The sequence below is a fragment of the Melanostigma gelatinosum genome (genome assembly GCF_949748355.1).
Source record: "Melanostigma gelatinosum genome assembly, chromosome: 4".
In the NCBI taxonomy this organism is placed as follows: Eukaryota; Metazoa; Chordata; class Actinopteri; order Perciformes; family Zoarcidae; genus Melanostigma; species Melanostigma gelatinosum.
In genome coordinates, this window is record NC_136637.1 from 19,363,573 (window position 1) to 19,386,257 (window position 22,685).

Sequence of the window (22,685 nt, forward strand, 5' to 3'; positions counted from 1 at the left end):
AGTGGTGATGACGTGACGTCATGCGACCGTACAGTGTAGTTCATTTATATTATTATGAATTATTAAATTCAATTATCACGAGTTAGCGTTTTACTTCTGGCGGTTGTATCCGGAAGTCATAAAAGTGGTTTTCATTTGTGAAGATAATCTGCATGACCAAAACGTGTAAATTCATAAATCACGAATGTGTGTTTGCCACAGAGTTTATTTTCTGCACTAATCTTGAATTGATTTGAAAAATCGAAATGGCTTTTTGTCGAGGGATTGGTGCGACGCTAACTCCAGTGTTAGCCTTGTCTCTCAAGGCTCCCTTACAGTCAGAATGGTGACGAACACCCCAAAACAGGGATTTATTTATCTCATATCGTGCCTTCCTTTACTGGATCATAACATATCGGTTATGAAATGAATCTGCAGATGCACAAGTTCAAAATGAGGCCAAACTTTTCTATGGATGTCAGTGTTTGAGCCACGACAAAGGACACAATGTGGCCTGCGTCACACGTTGTAAATTTATTTTTTTGGCCTATAGCCGATTGCTGGAAATGCTCAGATCTGAAATGATTTGTCAGAGTCTGAGTCGACGACAGCAGGAAGTCATCACCGTGACTTCCAGTCCATCAAGACTGATGTGTTCCCCTTTATTGGAAGCTTCCTGGCTGCACACAGTGAGGATGAATGTGTTCAGATCTGAAATGGATAACAAGGACACACGGTGTATTACGGAGCAGTATTTGTAATTTATGGGGTGTAGCAGAGGAGCGAATGTATTATTAGTGTTGTATGAGTGCAGCTTTTCAATGTGTGCCAGGGGACGTTTGTCTAGCCTCCTTTGCATGACACAACCTTGTATGTATCTTTATATATGTGCATCGTCTTTAACATTGTTTTTTTCTTGTTTGTAATTACTGGTTAATATGAGTGGGACAGCCAAACTTTTAGCATGTAAATATTCAATCTACAACAGGATATGTGTGTTACTGTGTCAATGCCTGCATAACTCCAGACTCTCTGCACATTTAGAGAAGATCACAGCGACATGTCATGTTGACTCTGACGTGGAAAAGCAACGCTGCTTCCGGGCTGTGTGTGATTTATTATGCAGACACTATCTTCTTTAAAAAAAAAAAACATAAGTTCAACTATGCGGCTCAGACAAGCACAACTCTCCCCTCTATGTAAACACACATGTATCTGTACTTTTTCTTTTTTGCATAATGATGAATATGCTTGGAAATGCTGAGCCGGTGGGATTACAGCGAAGCTGCTCTGAGGAGTTGCAGGGCCGTACATTAAGACAAGGCTGCTCCGCTTGCTGTATCCAGCCGTGCCCTCGGGTACATAAAAGAACCCACCTCATCACTGCGCACAGCACAGCACAGCATTCCTAACTAGCATAGAGGTCATCCACAGAGCTGACCACAGCGAGGCGAAGGGGAAACGCGGTGGACAGCAGGATCAAAAGCATCCGGAACGAAGAGAAATATCCACAGAGGCACCGTTTGAGAAAAAAAAAAAAAAGACGAGGCAGACGGAGTGAGGGCCGAGGAGATGTACACTTTATAATGTGAAAAACCCTCGCTGTGTATTCTCATCACGTCAAGCTGCGGTGCGAGAAATGCTGGACTGATCAAGATGAGGCTGGTGTGACACCAAAGCGCACACTTGAAAGCTGACAAAGCAGCGTTTTTGTTGTACTTTAAGTGTAACAGACGTTTCACACCCCGGCAAGGTTGTGAATCTGACTGTGTGGCTCTGAAGTGTGCAAAACAGTTCATTTCCGTCTTGTCTTATGTTCCACCGCTTTGCTTTCAAAAGGAAACACTAAAGTCAGCGGTGAGATGTACGTGTGTTTGTGGGAAGTCAGAATCAATGAAGGCAAACCCACAAAGTAAAGAGCTCAGACTGAACAGAGGTGGTGCAATTGCGTGCCACGGTGCATGGATTTTGCATGCAAATGTGCCTGCATGGGGCAAATACTGTATTTCAAGTAGAGATCATTGTAACGGGTGTGGTAAGGACCCAGAATGCTGGAATGTCAGGCAGAAATGCGGAGACCGATCTGGCAGTGAGTGAGTGTGTGTGTGAGACTGGGGTCTAAATAGTGAGTGAGCAGGTGAGAGTGATTGAGCTGATGAGGTGGGTGAGAGATCGATAAACAGGATAGTCGTGGCAGAGCTGTGACAATAATAGGTGGAAATAATAACTTCATAAGTCACTGAAAAAACTATTTTGTCATTTGGGTGAATGAATTCATGGGAGCTAGAAATGCTTTGGACATGAGCTTTGGTGACACAAGAAACTACTTTGAAGAGCTTGAGCATCATCTGAAATGTATTTCCCCATTTTTGAGTTGCCAGTTACACTATAGGGCATTATTAGTATGTGAATAGATTTTCCTCCCGGATTTGTGCAGCTACCCATGCTAGTGCGGCTACATGATCGCTCAGTGGCTTCCCACGCACAAATACTTGGGATTAGCATTAATGACCCTACTCCTTCACAAGAGGAAACAAGGCTTGAAGAACAGGACATTCAATTGAATACTCTGGCTAATAATTGCTCATGCATTGACACTGCATGCAAATCTTGTTCCGCAGAATTGCAGGCACATTTGCATGCAAAATTTGCAAACAAGCTTTTTCTAAAGAAACCTTGTATCAAAAATGTCTATTTTTCAACCTGGACCCTATTTTAACATGTTTTTTGTGTCTAAATCTAGTTTCTTTTTGAAACATTGCATTGTATCCACGTTGTCAAAATTAACTAAATATTCTGCGATGAAATTAATTTCGAGAACACTAATCGATGCTTTCTGTACACACCAAACCCTGACGACACCGGCACTCCTCTCTCAACTCTGACTCACGGCAACAAGTCACATGACACAATAAGAGAGACAGAAAAGGAAAGGTAAGAAAGGCCAGTGAAAGTAATGCTGCTGCTGGAAAAGCTCTAGATATTGAAGTCACAGATCATAATTAAGCCAAAGGTTTGGGAACTGTGTGGTACTTTCCAGAGACAGAATAAATGAGAACATATTTCCTGCTGTTGAGGCACCAATAAAAATAATGTCTGTTTTGTCATCATCATATTGCAGGAAACTGTAAGACATCCCAGTTCATTTATGTCTTTAATACACTCAACCACTGACTTGGTTGGCCTCCCTTTTCAGGGGAGAGAATACAAGTAGAAAGGGGAGTGTCATCAGCATATTCTATGGTAATGTTGTAGTGAAGCGTGTCCAAACTGAACAACAGGGGACCAATAAGTGATCCCTGGGGGACACCTCATAGTCAACCTTCATAAAATTGGGCCTTCATCAATACAAATTCAGCAATTTTAAAGTTCTCCTCCAGACACTTTTTAAAGTATGTAAAATTACTCTGCTATGATTAATATTTCTGTTGAACATGATTTTTTTCCCCCAAATACAAAATAAATGAAGCCAGAAACACGTCTCTGCTTTTTCTCCTCATTGAGAGATTCTGGATCTGGCCCCACCCACCGCTGGTGCTCATGATGGGAGTGAAACATAGAAGAAATTCACCTTTTACATGTTTGAATCTGGCAAGTATATTTATGGATGGAGGCGGCTGATCACTGAATATGAGAAGAAATGATCCATGGACTTGATGGAACACAAGAGATCATTTTCACATGTTTAAAGGAATGTGGACAAGTTTTACTGAACTGTATGAAGTAACTCGTCCAGCAGACTAAACCCTGATTAGAAAGAAAGCATTAAGGCACAATGGTGAGCTTACTGAGCAAAATAATATCATTGTGTTAAGTTGAATTCATTAAAACGCGCCACTCTAAAATCATTACTACGCCGTCATCTTTGGTGGATTGTTTCATCTGCAACACTTATTCCATCTCGGTATAAAAATTGTAAATATAACTTTTAAAGATAATTATCAAACACCAAGAGGAAACAATAAACTACAAAATCTTAATATTACAGTGCAACTTTTGTCTTTTCTCTCACATTCCAATGTCAGTGATTGTCAATTTCTATAATGCAAAATGATTTCAGTTCATACTCTTTCTTCATACAGTATAACAGACATGAAACAATATTGTTTGAAATTGGTCAAGCTTGAAAATCCACTCCCTGCCCCAGTGCAGAAAATGATATATACATACACAAGTATTAAATGTTCATGTGTGTACTTCTTGAAGAACAACAAAAGCACTCCAAAGGAAATGACATGAACAGCGAAGGCAACAATATATTTTTTTCCTCAATTTACATTTTGTGCAATGAACAAGCTGCGGGGCGGTGTCCCCTCAGCGATAGAGACACATGCTGGTGCTCTGGTACAGGTACATGTAGGCGTCGCAAAAGAGGCGTTTGGCCACACCTTTCATGTCTCGAGGCACCTGATTGGCCAGCTCCGCGGGAGACATTTCCAGGTACATGCCGACCTCGGGGCAGGCTTTAACCTCTGGGATGTTGAATCCGTCTCTCTCTCCTGAACACAACGCACAGATGAGCCACTGAATGCATGCAATGAACAGTGCATGTGATGAGACGCTGCGTCAAAAACAGACTCACCTTCTCTGTCCGCCATGCTGTCAAAGAAGATCCAGTCTTGGCTGTCGGGTCCGTACTTGATGAAGGACACGTAGTGGCTCGTCTCGATGCAGAGCACAGCGAACAGCTCCAGCTTGTCTCTGATTAGAGAGTGAGGCGTGCTGCGACTCAGGTAACCCTTGGGGATGTCCAGAGCAACTGGTTGATGGGACCGGCGTTGAGGATGAGAGTGAACCTGAAGAAAAAAAAAAAAAAAGCTGTCAGGGCTGCATCTAATGGTTATTTTCACAATAAAAAGACATGTTTGGTATTTTTACTTAATCAATTCCTAAGACAGCTAACGGATTGTCAAAATCGTTATAGATACAATTTTCTGTTAATTGCCAGAGTTTCAGTCCTACATACTTAACCCAGCAATATATCTACAGAGGACATGTGATGTCGCCGTATGCAAAGTCTCCACTATTCCCACTCCCCCCCTCAGTGGCAAACATGAAACAGTCAGCATCTACTCTGGTGCTTTCACATTAGGAGAAAAAAAAAAACCTGGAAGAAGCACGTTCTGCTCGGTGGGAAACACGTTCTGCACAAACACATTGAGCCATAGACAGAAATTCAGCCATGTTTTCTGTTTCACACAGCTGGTGAAGTGGTTTCACACGGCACACGGACAATGATACAAACCGCACCTGAGATGAACACGTCCTGCAGAAGATTTTGAATCCCGTCTGGCTGAATATGGGATCTTTAAAACAGTCGGTGCACTCTGTCTGGGCCAAGTCTCCACACAGCATGCACTGCTGAGGACCTGACACACACACACACACACAGTTCACTATGTGAACATTTGCTTTTAGACCATGTAAGTCCAAGTGTGTTGCATGCGTGCGTGCGTGCGTGTTTTAACGGTACCTTCAGAGAGGAGGTCAGTGATGTCCAGCTCCAGAGAGGGAATGATCTTGTCGAACATCTTGAATTTCTTCCCAAAGCGAGGCATCTGGAGGATGAGGCACGGTGGCACCTGCAATTATGACACAATGAAATGAAAGAAGATCACACACCGTGGAGACAGAAAACACCAGAACAACAGAGACATCTACTGGAGAATCAAAGGAAAGCATCAGATAAACACATTTCCTCAGGATCAGCCGTTCGATCTCGGAATACGTTGCTACTAAAACAAATAGTTCATTAATTGGTTATTTCATGATTACTTGTTGTGTAAATGTAATAGAGTGACAGAGCGATCTCACCTCTGCCAGCTTGAGTCCTGCGGTGTGGAAGGAGTGCTCCAGCAGCTGCTGGACCGTCGGCAGCACCAGGCTGTGGTTCTGGTCTAAGAAGATCTGATAGCAGTAACTCTCCTGCACTTTACCAGCCGCTGAGCTAAAAACGGGAGAGACGGAGAGGAATGTGAGGCGTGACTGCAAGAAAGTCCTTCGCAAGATTTGTTGTATTCAAGCAGTGTAGGGGGAAGTAGTATTTTAGCTGTGGTGGAAATGTACAGTTGGAGTAGAGGATCCAGTGCCAGTATGTGGTGCATGATGACGGTAAGAAACTCCTCCGGATCTGAGAGACAAAAAGAAAAAAATCAACAGTCACTTCAAACCGAACAACAAATCAGCAGTTTCTCAAAGCTTGCAGATGTAACGGACCCTTCTCATCTGTGGTGAAGGATTGACTGTAGCCGTGTTCCTGTATCTGCTGCCGGAGCTTCATGACGTGCCGCCCTTCCACAAAGCCCTTGCTGCAAAGAACACACACGCAGAGAGTATTTATGCATTATTTAAGTACCACAAAAATAAGAAAAAAGGTTCCGCAAAATACATAACGGCACCCACTTGCGGAGCGGATTAACAATGTTGTGGAGCAGTGTGCGCTGAATCGGGGCATCTTGAGGTTCTGTTGATTTAAACAGCATGGCGTCCAACGCAGAGGAGCAGGAAAACAAGCTGAAAGCACAGAGAAACACAAAAAACAGTTAAGAAAGTTGAAAAATAAGTCTTTAATTTAGTTTCTATTCCTTTGTAGAATGCTATAAAATGACCCCTGCTTGCAACTGCGTTACCACCGACTATGTTACAACTTTCCCCAAAAATATTGTCAGCAACTTAAAACATACTGATGTGACTTGGACAATGGTCTATAATAATGTAAAGTACATGTGATTTGTAGAATAAATGGGACTATTTTCTGTCCCATGTCCACCGTCCTGACCTGAAGAGGGTGGCGTCCATGTAGCAGGAGTTGTAGTTGCCTTGGATCCCCTTCATTCGTCCAAGCAGAATCTGGCTGACCTGCTCCGTGCTGATGGGAGGAACAGTGCCCGGCGTCCCTGCACTGTGCTCTGCATCTCTCTCTACAGTAACACACATTTAAATCATTATGTGTGTGAACACATAAAACATGACACAATACGCACACGCAGCTGGTGATAATTGCTGATGCAGCGTTGCCGCTTGGTTTTTCATGCTGGGGCCCCTCACTGTGTTTGAAGCTTTATTGGTAATGTTTCTTCTTCTTTTACATTCTAAAATGTATCTGAGCAGACTTATTGTTCCAGAAGATTTTTTTGTATATTAAAAATCCATTAACCGTAACTTTAAAAACAATTCAGAGCACCACCGTGTCCACAAGGGGTCACTGGCTGACTTCAAATTGTCCCCTATAAGAACACATGGATTCTCAGCAAAACAACAAAACTGTGACAAAGGGAGTTGCTGAAATGAGTTCATCAGTGCTGTTCTGACCTGCGTCGTCCGGTTTCAGCATCGTCTTGCTGCATTGGGCCGACGCGCTCTGAAATCGCGAGTCAGGGCGACATGTTCTAAGCTTCACGAACAGAGCTTTCTTTGGGGGACATTGAAAGAGACGCAGACTTTTGAACGTGCCGTCACTCACTCCGTAGTCGTCGTCCTGGAGGCGGATACACACAGAAGATGAATGTCATCCACGATGAAATGAAAGGAACAAAACAATGAAGATAAAAGCAATCATTTGCCATGGTTTATATTTACCAGCTCTAGGCCAGCCATGGTTTCCGGACAACCAGGCAGAGTGCCGGTCCAGCGGATGATCCCATATGAAGTGCCCTTACCCAAGTCCACCTCCACCATGAAGCTCGCGCTCAGACCACCGCTGTACTTTTCCACGGGCGTCGTATCAACGTCCATACTCTCTGGCTCTGCAGTAAACAATACATTTGAGTCAGATTTCTTACAGACGTGGGAAACAGCTTCACACGTCATCGTGTATCGAGTTGCTCAGACCTGCGGGCACCTCCCCCTTTGCAACCACAACCTCCCCCTTTGCAACCACAAGTAGTGGAACATCAACTTCGCCCCCTCGCTTTCCATTCTCATCGGTGTCCTGAAAACACCAACAAAGACAAGTTATCAATGCACTGCTAACTAGGTACCGAAGGAAGTGACTAATCGAATTAAGAGCGTATAAAGTGTGATAGCATGGTGATCGATGGCTAAAAGGAAATAGTTGTGTAGATGTGAGTAAAGCGACAAACAGGATAGCTGCAAGTGTCATTGACTTACATGATGTTTAAGACCTAAATTTAGAATTGCAAGAATAAATATAAAAAGCAAACAAAATTGGTCACATTTCAGGAATAAGACCACATGTGTGTGTTATTTACCAGAATGGCTGCATTCGAAAACACAATTAAAATTTTAAACCAATAAACTGATATATTACTTACCGTGGAGATCCGAACACTAGGTTCTCCGTCCTTTTCCTGCACATGCAACACCATTCCATGCCGACATTCATCACCGATGAAGTAAGTGACTCTATCTCCTGGAGCTAGCTCGTCTGTCTGAGAGAGCTCGGGGTTGGAGGGCGACAAGGAGCTGGGAACCACGGGCCTGACTCTGGAGAAGGGGGCGAAAATGCCACAATCTTTCTTACAGGAAAAGTAGGTTTTATTCTGGTAGATGCCATCGGTATTCCCCTTCCCCTGGTCTTCTCCCTAGGGGGGAGAAGCACAGCATCAGCACACATTTAACCATACGTTTTAATTTCTGTGAACACCAATTCCATCGTGTTGGGGTCGAGGCAGGGTTTTCAGAGATGTGTGCAGGGAAATATGCCAGCAAGGGAAAGCATGAAAGAAAAAGGATGATTTTGTTGCGTGACCACTGTTAGACTCCCACCTGTAGTTCAATGCCAAAGAACGTGCCTGGTATAGGAGAGGAATATGATTTCGCTGTAAGTCTTCCGATGTAGCGTATGACGCCTCTGAGCCTCTCTCCTCCTTCCTCCACCGTCACCGCAGTGCCCACAGTGAGTCCTACTGCTGCTTGAAGAGCATCTCCCTCTCCGAACCACTTCAGCCTGTCTGCGTCGTCTAACAGGCCCTGCAGCAGCTCGGCTTTCTCTGCACTCAGCTGTTCAATGCAACTCAACTCTATTTCATAATCTAAATGTGAATATGAGCCCATGAGGAAGAGGGGCAACTTTGTGGAAGATCTTCTCATAAGTGATTTGTGCTTGTGTTCAGCTATGGAGCATATGCGGCCAGCATTGAAGAGTCCTTGGTGTTCAGGTTTCCTTGTTACGATGAAGTACAGGTTGGACGCCATGTTGCTGAGCAGGGTGCTGCACCGGAAACACACAGAGACACGGTACACACGCAGTTTACACTGGATTCACCACGATAGCAATACGAATGTTGTCTATTTTGATGAAAACGTTCATGCTAGCTCGCTAACTAGCTACAAGATTGAACTAAGCTAGCTGTTGTGAACAGATGGGAATCAGAGCAAACGTTCACCTGACGCTACATGTAACGTCTCAACTTCTATCTAGAATCGCTCCGACTGTTTTCCTTTCCCTCCCAAACATATGTGACAAAGTTAGCCTTACCTTTAAGAGTTTAACAACTTTTTAATGATGTTTCTGCGTTATCTCCGAGCTTCTCGGCTTGTGTCCAAACCAGTTGCCTTAAGTTTCACTTCCCCTTTCATTTCATTTCACAGCGGCGTCATCTGCATCTCGTCCCGATACAAATGACAGTCTGTTGTTGTCAACCACCGAAACAAGTTATTGGCAATACTTTGAAGTACTTCTGCGAAAGATGTTATCGTGTTAAGAACAAATTTCCCGTGTAACGTTGCTGTTTTGAAATCAGTTGACAGCCAGCGGCAGGACTACTCGATTGTTATTAAGCCCCTCAGTACGGTCTTACAGACGTGGTGCTGCGTTCACATCCGGTTTTATGTGGTGTGCTAAAGCGATTATCTTCCTGTTTGCTCCCTGCAAACTTCATTCTGTGGTTAATTGTAGCTAAAAATAGGTGCATTGCTATAATGTTGTCATCTGGTGCTGCGTTCACATCCGGTTTTATGTGGTGTGCTAAAGTGATCATCTTCCTGTTTGCTCCCTGCAAACTTCATTCTGTGGTTAATTGTAGCTAAAAATAGGTGCATTGCTATAATGTTGTCATTTCCCCTCACGTTTTTTGGGGAAGTTGTCCTTATCAAAGTCGAGGGTCTAAGGTCAGGGAGTATTTGTGGTATTGGGAATTAAAATTGACTTGACTTAACATTGTCTACCAGCATCATTGTGTTATGTTTGTAATGGTATATTTTCATAATAATTTACTGCCTTGACTGGTTATTCCCTTATCAGAACAGCTCTTTCAAATATAAGCAAGAGTTTCAGCTTTCTAGTGGTGTCCATCCATACAGATAGTTTTGGTTTGGTTCAGATATCTTTCACTGTGATTTCTGCAGGACCCCAATAGAGTGGAGGAGAATTATTTTTCTTCGTTGCACGTACATTACACAACAGCAATTGTCTTCTCAGAAACAATCGCCCCGTTGACAATCCACAGACTGAAATTAATACAGTTGTCAAAGAGGAGCTGAAACTATAAGGTCTGTAGATTATCTTGATGAAGGACATTCAACACTTTAAATTTCAGCATAGGCTAGTAGTGACGGAGCAAAACTCTCTGTAAAACTGAAGAGACTTGAGTGTATATGCTAAAAAAACAAAACAATCCAATCATATATACTTTTTTTATGGGTGTTTTGATTGACAAACTTTGGAAATCAGTTGTGTCAATAAACATGAGCTCAACAAAAAAATACGTAATTTTACAATTTAAAAAAATATTATTTTGATTACAACATACTCTCTTTTTTGTTGCTAATCATTGACAATTATTTATTTCATAATTTCTTGTCTTTGTTACTAATATCTTACACCTAATTATTGATGATTGTTTACTTAATATTGTCTTGTTGCTGTAACTAATATGAATTGTCAATTTTCTTTAACATACGACATTTTTCCGCCAATAAAATGCCCACCTGCAAGGCTAAACTGAGGAGTGTAAGATCCCTCGCACATAAACCGCGATTGAACGGTGAAATATACATCATCCGCAAAGGCCTATATCGTCGCAGTCCGATGACGACATTTTTCGGTTGTAAACATGGAGGAGAGAGAAGCGCTGAAGAGGCAAATTGAACTTCTTCAAAGTAAATCTCCATATACACTCTCTCTTGGATTGTTTTGTAGGAAGCGGGTGTTTTTTGATTTGTTGCGCCTTTTAAATTCATGACGGTCGTGTCTGTGGTGCGTTTTGAAGTAACGTTAACGTATTAAAAAAAATGACTTAGCTTTCCCTTCAGCTTAAACTCGCACATGTCTAAGAAGAGGCGTTGGCGCCTTTATCTAGTTTACTGCATTTAGAGATACGTAGTGTTAGTTAGGTAATATATTCTATTTCATTTTCATTCGCTGTTTATGCCAAACTTTGGCAGCATGTTCTGCGGAATTCCTTGCATCTTTAACCTCATCCACATCCGTCTACATGAAACTGAGGAATAGGTTGTGTTGGCTAAATGAACTCTTACATGGATTATGTTCCCTTATTCTTGTTTATCACTCTTGGTGCGATGGTGCAACGAAATAACTCCTATTTTCAAATCACCAGATCTCATCAATACACACAAGAGTGTCCATGGCGACACCCCGTTTGCAAGAGACGAGTGGAGTCATCCGGAAGCTCCAACGTCAGCCAGAGGCCACAGCACATCTGTGGTCCATCCTCACAGCTCCAGAGAGGGACTGTACGCTCCTCAGAGCCGTGGAAGTTGGAGGAAAACGTACTCGCTGAGCAACAAGAACCCACAGCCGTCTGTTGGACATCCCTCGGCTTCCGCTTCCTCTACTGTACATCAGTCCGGTTCCCACCGTGCACCTCACAGCGCCTCACTGCCCAGCCACAGCAGAGAAGAGGAGGGGCAAAGAATCGCGACTGCCACCTTATCATCAGGGGTCCCTCAACAAAAGGAAGAGCGACCTATGAACAGTATCACAGGGGGAGTCGCAGCTGAGAAAAGAAACACGGATACTCTCAGAAAAACCGGAGCAGCTGTGTCTCGGCATGAAGATGGAAAAGGATGTTCAAGATCAACGGGCACTAGTGAGCAACCCGAAACGATGCGCAGACAGACTCCGGGTCTGCAGGAGAGGACTGAAATCAGGCCTGTCGTGCTGCCAGAAAAGAAAGTCGGTAGTTCTCCAGAAGTGGCGTCCTCGGTTAAGGCCAACGCCTCGACCAGTTTGCAGAGCATCCCTCAAGCGCGGATCAAACCAACCAAGACATGCGTGACCAGCACCGAGACCAAACCAACTGATACGAAGACGACTCCAGCAGTTCCCAATGCTAACACCGTCCCACCTCTCGCTGCTTTGCCTAATGTATCAAAACCTTCCATCGACCCCGCATCTCCCGCCAGCCAGGGCCAAGTCGATGCATCTTTTTTGAAGAAATCGAAGTTCACTTGGGTAAAGAGCCAGAAACAAGCCAGCTCCAGTTCCTCACCCACAAACAAAGCTGTGGCTGTTGCCCCGACTTCAGTCTCCAAAGCTGGAGTTGCCAGTGGAAGCTCCCCTTTATTCACGGGGAAGAGAACGCCCGGCAAGAAGTTCCCTCGAAAGCTAAGCCCACTCAATGCAGCCCCCAAGACCTCCAAGTACAGATGGGTCTCCATCGCCGCTGGAGCCCAAGCTAAAATACCTCGAAAGTCCATATCGCCCAAAGCCCTGGCCCTTTCCCAAAGAGCTCTGGAGAAGGGCGAGGTTCCCAAGAAACTCAGAGCAGAAGACAAGATGAAAAAGGGAGCCGCGGGTTCCTTGACCAGCTCCTCACCGGTTAGCCGGTACCGCTGGAAGGCTGGAGGTCAGAGTACCTCTGGGGCAGCGATAGGAGGGGCCACGGTTGCCCGTCGTAGGTCTGCCTTCCACTGGACGTCAGAGAGAAGCAACAAAGGAGTGAAAGGAGTTTCCCCATCCGTAAGCCAACGTTCCCCACGTACCTACCTGATGCCGCCCTCCTCCCCCGCTGGGTTCAAGCTCCGCAGCAGGATGAAAATCATCAGGAAGTCTCCGACTGGGTACGTATTGGAAACCAATCTATTTCATTCAATCGATTTTTCGCAATGTCATTTGCTAAATAGCAGCTTCTGGTGTGTTACTCATTGCACTGTTCTCTGCCGTCTGTCCTGTGACCACAGTGGAAGCGGGTCAGAGATGAAGTACTCCCCACGGGGCCGCATGCACAGCTCGAGCAGGAGTCCCACCGGAGCGAGGAGGACACCCTCCAGGGAGCTGGTGTCTTTTGGCCGACACAAGCTGAGGCGTCTTTCTCCCACCTCATCGAGGACAAGTAAGAAGCTCACACTTCAGACTGCACTTCATGAAGAGCATGTATTCTGTACACAGCTCTTCTCTCCTGACTGAGGGCTCTGAATGAGCTGTCAACCAAATGCTCATCCGTGGAAAATACCGTTAAGCGGTTAAGAGAGAACATATCTAACCCGGCTAGTCTAACTGGCTTATAGTAGAAATGATGGAACCTTGTAGTTATTTCTGACTAATCACATTTTTTTATACTCCTCCTCTTCCTCACTTACAAGCACGTGGATCTGAGCAACCACACAGCTGAACCTTCTAGATAGGTTTGAATTCTCACCCACTGCTCAGTACATAAGAACTACACCGTATGACCATCTGGTGGTGCTATGACAACTTGTTTTAACTGTCCATCAGGCACTCAAGTTCTCAAGTCACAACCAAACGAGTCACAAATAACATATATATCTATATAGATACATATATCTGTTTGTGTGTTGTTTTGCATTAGGCTCTGACAACCTAAAGAAAACACAGACTCGCTGATCGGCCTTGGCATCCTCACACATTGAGCCCTCAGAGGGCACCGGTGTCTTTCTCTCACCGTCCATACAGACGTTAAATATCTTTGCTGCAGCTCTCTCTGTCGACCTCTACGTCTGCAACCGTCAAAACATCATCGCGTCTCACGTAACAGCTTTTTCTCTGGATTCTCACTTTAATTCTTTGCTTCACCGATCATTGCTTTTTTTTATTTATTTTTTTTATTTTGGTTGACTTAATTGTCTTTCTACTTTGGCATTGTGTCTCCCTTCAGTGCTTGCGTCAGTTTCTACATAACCTGTGCCCCATTGTTATCGCACTACTGCCTCTACTACATACTAGAGTATCGTTTGTACCACTGCTTATTGTCGTAGTACATTGTTTTAGTCAGTCCACGAGAATTCACTGTATTTTACAATGTTGATCTAATAGGAAACAATGTAGTGCACGTGCTGACCATTCAATCAACCTGAGATTTTGATTCCTGCATACAGATTTTTTTTTTTTTATTTGCATAATTTACTTTTGTTTCCAGTGTGAGCGAACCACATAACTGGTATGTCGTATGGAATTAGGAGAAAGCGGCTCTTGACAGCTGCTGTTGCAGCTGTCTCCAGTAGAGTGCAGAAGCTAACATCCATGTGCTCCTTGAGTGAGCTTTGTGTTGCTGGCTGTCAGTAGGGAGGCATACAGGCACGCTCTAAGTGGGGGAGGAGGGGGGGAGGTTAATTGATTGCCCAATTCAGCCGTGATGGCGAACAAGTGCCGATAGCGGGTAATTTGCGGAGGTGGAGGTGGGCAGCGCCGCTGCTATCAAGCCCCGGCACCGCTCGCCCTCCAGTAGATAAAAAGAGGAGCTAATGCATAATTATCCTTTTGCAAATTGGATTGTTTTAACGAACTGTAGAATATAGGCCTAACCTGATGGAAAGCAATCATTGTTTTTTTTACAGCCCCTCCCTCCCCCTCCCTCTTGCCCCTCCAACCCTCCGGTCATTCTGCGTGTACCCTACACGCCTCGTGCCCATCTTGGGGTAATCTCCCACACTCAATGAAGTCAGAAGACATTAGAAAAGCCATCAGTATTAACATTAGGCTTTATTCGTCCCAATGGCTCTGCGTCCATCAGTCCGCTTCTCTGTTTCTGCTTCTTTAACTTTTTATTTGTGTGTCCTCTCTCACACCACCGACGTCCTCTCCCCCCTCGTTCCCCCTCCCCCGTCATAATTTCTCCACTTGCTTTTAACATTTTTTGGGTGGGACCCTGAATGGCCCGCAGCAGGAACACGAGCGTCTCTAATTAAAGACGGGGGGGAAGGTGGAGCAGGGGTGAGTGCAGAGATGGAGTGAGGAAAGCTGCTCGTGGCCGTCTGTGCCTCCGATAAGAGCTGCTAATAAAGAGCAAATTGAATTACTAATGACGGGAAGCAGAGTCCCTATAGAAAACCAACCTTATGACCACTCACACATGCATGATAATTCGCTCGCAAACAGTGTTTCTTAATTTCCTCCTCAATGGCCGGCTTGAGCGTCTCCTCTCCGCGTTAGGGGCGCGGGAGTTTTCAGAGTCGCTCGGTTATCTGTGGTTTAATTTAAAGAGGGCATAAACCTAAGTAAGCAGTTAGCGCTGTAATGAATCTAGATGCGTGTGTGAATGAATACATCTGTGTGTCTGTGTGTGTGTGTGTGCGTGTGCCCGGAGACAGCCATGTAGCCCGGATAATCTAATAAAGCAGATAAATGTCAGCAGCGGACAGAACACAGAGAGGAAGAGTGCTGAGCCGTGCGGCTTCGGGCCCCATGCGACGGGCCCCTGGAGCGTTTTTTAGGTCTCTATCTCGCTCCGGTTTCTTTCCTCCCTCACCATCTCTCATCCAGTTTTTTTTTCTCTCTCTCTCCGTGGCTGTCTTCACCATTCTGCTAATGTGCCTTGTGACTTTTTAAGCCCGGCAGTGCGAATCCCTTTGCAGACTGCAGGCATTTTCTGTATGATCTTGTTCTCGGTCTGAACCGAAATGTCATGCGAGTTCATCTGAATGTAAAAAGTACTTTCTGGAAGAAAAAAAAAAAATGTAAAGAGTTAATGTAGCAGAAAATAAACCCATCATGCAATAACTCTGCAGGGATTAGCAGCACCTGAAGGCGGATCGACACCTTTTCTTTCTTCAAAAGACACTTAAATATGAAACTGACATCACATAACTTTGGAAATAAAACTCAAACACCACCGGTAACCAGTAGCATGGCGGCCCAGTGGAATCTTTGCAAGTGCCATTCGGATCTCTAGGGGGAGGCAGAGGAACCGGTCTCCCGTACTACTGTCAGGATACAGTGACATTTTGAGCACGTATGACGACAAGTTGCATTCACTAAAGTTCCCAACTGTAGCTGTAAAACAGGACTTCTCTCAGGTACCTGCCGCGGTACGCCGTCACCAATTCAGGCCCCTAAACTCTCGGTTCTTCCTCTGGAGTTCGTACTTAGACGTGCATGTATCCATTGGCTACTCCAGTTGTATTGCTCAGTTTGTGTAAGTCATAAAACACGCACGCGCACACACACACTTGTCAGATTGATTGTTTGTGTGTGTGTAGGAGTGGCTCTCTTACAGTGGCAGCTTACCAACATGCTGACCCCCCCCCCCCCCCCCCCAACAGAATACCATGGAGCCCATTACCACCGCAGACTAATCCTCCCTCCTCCTTCAGGGATCCTGTTACCGTGCCTACAGTGATCCCATTTATTTCCCCCGTAAATCACATGAGCTGCTCTGCATCGGGGTCCGGCTCTCTCTGACCTTTTCCACTTTCTCCGGTTGATATGCATATACGCACTGCTGTATGCACGACACACGCAAACACAGATCAAACCCTCCATTTGGACGTCATTTCGCTGATTGCAGCTTCTTTAAATGAAGCATCAAAACACACACATCCAGTGTCGTTGTGCTAGTTGTTGCACACGCACTCATCAGGATAAACCACTGCTCTATTTCCCAGCGTTGGTGCACTTAAACGCTTTAGACAGCGCTTTAGACAGCACTATTTAGCAGCGCTATTTGTTTTTTTTACATTCGCTCCCAAAGGTTGAAATCAAAAATACGTCAGCGATCAAATTGGGACTAATACAGCAGGAGTTTACTGTCCATGTTCAAAATATTACTAAAATTGAATTCCTATCTGGCCATTTTCTACATGCACTGCTGACTTAAGTGTAGTTTAGTGTAGTTTAGGTCCGCCCATGACGATTTTGATTGGTTCAAGGAATTCAAAAATTCAGACAGGAGTGCATTTCATTTTAAGACTTTCAGATAAAATAAACAAATGTGTCTTGTGTCAGTCGTCTGTTAGTGGCTACACCGTGTATCACAATGTTAATGTCCAGGAAGTAAGAGAATAGCAACGTTTATGCCGTTACCTTTTGTGAATATGATTCATATTTCAGTTGATATGAATCACCAAATAGCACTGCACCAGCCTGTCCTTTTTTGACTTGAGCTTGGCACGGCGTACGCTTGTTTATTTTTGTTTGTTTCTTTGCATCACTCTCTGGTTCACACTTGCTCCAGTTTCTCCCACTTTTCCTTCACACCACGCTCTCGTCTCACACACGCACGCACACACACACAGACACAGACACAGAGAAGCTGCTTATAGGGGACCTTTGGACATTAACTCACTGTTTCTTTGGACATCACAGCACACAGCTGGTGTTGCCATACTGGAAGCATCACTCTATACCTAATGTGTGTGTGTGTGTGTGTGTGTGTATGATCATCTTTCTCAGAACATTTTATTGGCCGTTTTAGTAAAAGTAAAAGTCTGTGTGGGTGACATGTATGATTCTCCCATCAGCTGCTTTTCTGCATACCGTTCTCTGAATGCCATTCTCCAGTGCTCTCATAGTATTATCAGTTGGATGACACACACACACATTTGCACTGTGTGGACCTTAACCTAATGGGCACACACACACGCGCACACTGGCATTCTGCTCATTCCTCTGCACTTTCTCAGGCTCTCTGTGTCAAACAGGTGGACCCCCGTCCTCGCTTTCTGTCTGTGGCGTTCATTCTCTTCCTCTCTCTTTATATCTGTCACCATTTGTCTCTCACACGCACGCTCTGCAGGACACATGCGCCCACACACATTCACCAAACCCCGCATCCAGAATTAGGCCGTTACCATAATGATTAAGGCAGAAACTACTGTTGCCACTGCACACACTGAGTAGAAGCATTTTTTAATTGTATTATGTGTACGTTTTGTCCTTTTTTAAGTCGGAAAAAGTAGCTCCAACCTTTGCATGCGTTCATATCTCCGTGCCTGCTATAAACGGTACAGCTATTCGGTTGCGTGAATGATTCAGTTTCTCATGTCGGATGGTGTCTTGTGCAGGACGCTCTCAGTATAGCTCTCCGCCGCGGTGCAAAGTAACATTTGGCATTTTGATTAACCTCTCAGGACCCAGGGAGGCCAGTGATCAGAGCCCTGTACCTACAGTATGTCCACTTGAGTAACTCCTACCCATCTGTGTTGTAAGACCCCCCCCCCCCCCCCCCCACACTTCCTTCCACGCGATCTCATCAAACTGTCAACTGGCCATAATTAAAGACCCGACTCATTTGAAAGCTCGCTGACCTCGAGGACACGCAAAGACTCCCGAACACACCAAACACTCGGTCAAATGACGGTCATGTTTCCTTTGAGAAGCCAGACTTATGGTTGAAGATGCTGCTATAGTCCTCAGTGTTGTTGTGATGGAAGTCCAAGATTAGCTCAGATTGCCATTCGCCATCTTTGGGGGGGGGGGGGGGGGGGGGGGGGTTATCCTATGCATGTGTTGAAATGAGTTATCAATACTATCGAGTCCATAACCTTCAGCCTGAGATGACTGTGACTCGTACCCAGTTAAGGAGGTAAATGTTTTCTTGGTCTCCAGAGGAGCGGCCCATGTGCCAGCGCTGTCTGAATAAATCAGAAAGCTAACGGGACGCAGGCTGAGCCTCACTCATTATTTGAGAACACATGACGGGCAACGCTAGTGTCATTTATTGGTAAATTGCTTGGCCGGGGGGGGGGGGTTAGCTATAGGGATGTGAATAAAAACTTTCCAGTGTATTTAAAGGGGCCGTGCACAATTCCTCATGATGGTGCCTTCTGCCTACAGACTGTTAGGACTGAAGAGTGTTTTGAAGACTTTAATGATTGTTGAATAAACAACAGTCATGGAGCAAAATCAAATTCTATTTACGAATGTTTATCAGTCCTTTTGGACTCGTCATGTTGCATACAGCATGTGTGTTCTAACGTGGGGGTTGGGGGGTAGGAGGCCATCAGGAGTAACTCCATAAATCTTCACCTTTTGTCAGCTGGTGAGCAGGCTGGTACCGCTGCCCACCCTGCTGTACTCCCGACCCTATGACAGTAACCCGATCTGACCCCCCCTCATATGTCTGCGCACACTGACGTGTTACCATAATGATCATTGGGTGTTTGCCGTTTACGTGGGAAGACGAGCAGAGTCTGAGGAGCGCTTGGCATGTTAATTATGCCCCCCCCCCCCCCCCCCCCACACACACACGCACACAGGCACATGGACACATGATAGTGCGGGGATTGTATGACTGGTGAGGGGGTTTGCTCATTATGACCAGGGCAGGGTTATCTGGGCACCGGGCACTGCTGTTGACATGAGGGGTGGTTTATGACTTCAGGGTCTTGTTGGGGATTTCTAAGCGGTTTATAAATTGTTTTAGTTTAATAGCGTAACACAATCTCTTTTAAGGGTTGGACTTAAGGACAGCTATATTATAGCTTTACGGAGCCCGAGTGGAACTGTGTATTCATCTAAATGAGTCGACGGAACTATCTTTTTGGGTGGTGCTTTCATTCCAGCTGTCTAATGGGACACTTGTAGACATTTTAAAGGCTGCGAAAAGCTGTGTTACTCTGAGCGATGGGCTACTGTGATCCTCTCTTCCAAATGTTAGGGTGTGTGCTTGAAAAGGGGTCATTGATGTCCAGGTACACACACGCATACAAGCTATTCTCAATACTTCCCACCCTTTTCTCCCTTCACTCGTCCTCTTTGTGGTCTTCTATCTGCAGCCACATTCTTCTGATTTCTCGCCCGCACCATCGCTCTACTTCTCCACTTCCTCCCTGGCTGCTGGGATTAAAAGTATTCCCCTAATTAATGTCTTGGCTGCAAGTCTCAGTGTGCCGGTGGAGCCAAGTATGGGGGCCAAGAGCCATATACTGTAATGCTGGTGAATTTCTGTGTGGTATGTGAACTGATCATCCCTTCTAGCGCAGTACTCGGGTTTTATGAGCGTAAGCTCTTATCTTTTTTATCTCCGTCTTGCTGTCAGTCTCCATCTTTCTGTCCCACTTTCAATCTCATGCCCTCCCTCCCTCCCGCTCCACCTGGCTCTCCATCCACACTGCAGGCTGAGGAGAAACCTGACTCTTTATTTTATTATTTTTCTGTATTTTTTTTAGCCATTCCAACTTTCCATTTCAGTCATACCGGCCTGGACACCCGAACCCCCCGCGTCTATTCTGGTCTTGTTGAGCTATTCAGTGCCCCCACTTTCCCTTACGTCCCTGAACTCGCTACTTGCAGACAGAGGGTAAGCTTCTTAAGCCCACCATAAACTCCCTACAGGTGTGTGAACCCCCCCCCCCTAGATTTAACTATTAGGAATAATGTTGTCGGCGTTTGGAGCAAATGTGGATCCGATTCTTGGCCAGAGACGTGATGGACAGGTGTAAACTGAATGATAGATTGGTCCTGTCAGCCGCTCTATGCTCTCCGCCGCTCTATTCTCTCCGTCTCTTAAACATGTAATTCCAGTTTATTACAACTTGCTTTTTTTTTTTTTTTTTTTACAGTTTGCAGCCAGCAAGCCGTGAATTGTGTTTTGTTGCAACAAGCACGACAATAAATCCTGAAGATAATGCAGTTGATATTGAAATTCATGTAAACTGCAACTTGGCAGGGGCATATTTAGTTGTAATATAGGGCTGCTCTTCATTGAGCTTTGAGCCTTTTTATGAAATGTTTATCCATAATATTGTAATGCCGCAGCTTTTATGAGTCATTAATCTAGAAGTTATTTTTTCAATTCATTGGTTATTTGTTTAGTCTGTTGTATTAGACCGTAGGAAAAAATGCAGATCAAAATTCCTAAGAGTTATTGCATTCATTAACAATCAGACAATCAAGCAAATCTTCAGGACAGCCAAACTTCTTTGAACAATAAAACGGGAAACTCAAACGTACAATGGAAAATTTGACTTTTGAGTTCATAGTTTTCCTGTGCACAGAGGGGTTATTACCCATATTTTGGGTTTGTTAACTTTGAGTTTCTACTAGAGTGTCTAATCGAGTGATGCAGATAATGTGGATAAACTGAATGCGTCTGCCCTTCGCCAACCGGCCAAAACTATGGAAACATGATCCAAGTTGCAACAAATGTCCAAATGTCTGTGGAATGTCTCCATTTTGTTCATCCGGTTCTCCCTGTTCCTCAATCACACCCAACTCCCTCCTCCACTCATACCAACAGTGTTTTCATGTGTCCCTCCTCCTCCTCCACAGGGCCTCGGTTGTGTTTTGGTATTTAATAATGGATGATTGTTTGTGTTTGTCAGTCAGCACGCTCTTGTTAAAGGGCTTTAAGATAACTGCTAATTCCAGCAGGGCTGTATTGATTATCCGCGATGGGTGTGGATTGTTTTATAGCCGGAGAAGAGCTCTGCATCCCCGTCAATCACCCTTCCCATGCTCCTCCAGTACCCTCTCCTTCGCCACCCCCATCTTCAAGGGTCTCGCTCTCTCTCTCGCTCTCTGGTTGAATAATTAATGCTTAACCTATTTAATTAGTGAGATTTGCTCCGAACAGAAGCAGAGTAATTGAGTCCTAGACTGTGTGTGTGTGTGTGTGTGTGTGTGTGTGTGTGTGTGTGTGTGTGTGTGTGTGTGTGTGTGTGTGTGTGTGTGTGTGTGTGTGTGTGTGTGTGTGTGTGTGTGTGTGTGTGGTTGGGGGAAGTGTGTTTTTGATCGCCGCGGCTCTCTTCCTCGTGCACTCTCGTGTGATTTACAGTGGTGGCTTCGGCGGGACTGTCAGTGAGTCGACATTAGTGCCATCGGCATCCGTGGTAGCGGAGGTGTGACCGTTTCGGTATGAGCTGTAGTTGTGATATTATTAACCGTTGCCAAAGGCCAGAATAATGAGGGAGGATTTGTTGATCATCTTTGGTGTTGTACTTGAGGCTCAACACTTTGACCCTGCATTCTGATCCAATGGAGTCATAGTGCTCTGTGGGGACCATGGTTACCGGGGACATTTTTATTCTCTGAGACACTGATATTTTCAATTGAGCACAGCAAGACGGTAATTACATTTTTTTTCCTCTGTAACCCCTTAAATTATCCATTTCCAGGCATCAAAATGCTATGAATTATGGTTCAGAGAACATAATTCACTAGTAAATGTGGAAATTCAAGGCCTTTTCAGTGTAGAGTAGCTGTAGGGCGTGCGATCAAGTAATGGACATTTTTATCGTATACATTTAAACGTTGAGTCTGTAAAATGTGAGAAAATTGTAAAAAAAAATGTCTGACAGTTTTCCAGTATCAAGGGTGACTTCTTCAAATGACTTGTTGTTGTCCAGCCACCTGTCCAAAAACCAATGATGTTGAATTTACAATTCTATAAATCCGAGAACAGCACAGTGACAGTCACAGCGAGATGGTTCTGGGTTGGACCCCAAAAGTTAAATTACTTTTAATTTATCTATAATTTTGCCGATTTGATTTTGTTATGATCGGTTTAACTGTTTCAGCACGACATAGTTGAACAAAAGTTCAATTGAATATCGGTAAATATGATAGTCGTATAATGTCTTGATGATTAGTTGGGGGGTGTCAGTGG

The 22,685-nt window shown here is 44.6% G+C and overlaps 2 protein-coding genes across 2 annotated transcripts in view; one reads left to right on the plus strand and one right to left on the minus strand.

Annotated features, from left to right (window-relative positions):
* Window positions 1-3,202: 3,202 nt before the first annotated feature.
* On the minus strand, window positions 3,203-9,698 carry cyldl (cylindromatosis (turban tumor syndrome), like). Its single transcript, XM_079267558.1, has 15 exons — window positions 9,419-9,698; window positions 8,707-9,151; window positions 8,253-8,522; window positions 7,810-7,909; window positions 7,558-7,724; window positions 7,291-7,456; window positions 6,758-6,899; window positions 6,382-6,492; window positions 6,196-6,287; window positions 6,046-6,109; window positions 5,794-5,926; window positions 5,453-5,561; window positions 5,230-5,348; window positions 4,562-4,775; window positions 3,203-4,478 (listed from the first exon to the last, which is right to left on the minus strand). The coding sequence occupies exons 2-15, from the start codon at window positions 9,133-9,135 to the stop codon at window positions 4,294-4,296; spliced, it is 2,301 nt and encodes a 766-aa protein (XP_079123684.1). The 5' UTR covers window positions 9,136-9,151; window positions 9,419-9,698; the 3' UTR covers window positions 3,203-4,293.
* A 1,276-nt stretch (window positions 9,699-10,974) lies between these two features.
* zc3h3 (zinc finger CCCH-type containing 3) overlaps window positions 10,975-22,685 on the plus strand; it is a 40,667-nt gene continuing 28,956 nt past the window's right edge. Inside the window, exons 1-3 of the mRNA XM_079267555.1 lie at window positions 10,975-11,040; window positions 11,499-12,963; window positions 13,084-13,235. Coding sequence (XP_079123681.1) covers window positions 10,995-11,040; window positions 11,499-12,963; window positions 13,084-13,235 — 1,663 coding nt within the window. The 5' untranslated portion in view covers window positions 10,975-10,994. The remainder of the gene's footprint in view (window positions 11,041-11,498; window positions 12,964-13,083; window positions 13,236-22,685) is intronic.

What these genes read in the sequence shown, in the direction of transcription:
- cyldl (XM_079267558.1), bottom strand. Translation starts at nt 9,135, where the DNA reads ATGGCGTCCAACCTGTACTTCATCGTAACAAGGAAACCTGAACACCAA. An exon ending in AAAGGGGGAGGTGCCCGCAG is followed by an intron (nt 7,725 to 7,809) that starts GTCTGAGCAACT and finishes TGTTTACTGCAG; the next exon opens with AGCCAGAGAGTATGGACGTT. An exon ending in CACTGACCTCCTCTCTGAAG is followed by an intron (nt 5,349 to 5,452) that starts GTACCGTTAAAA and finishes TGTGTGTGTCAG; the next exon opens with GTCCTCAGCAGTGCATGCTG.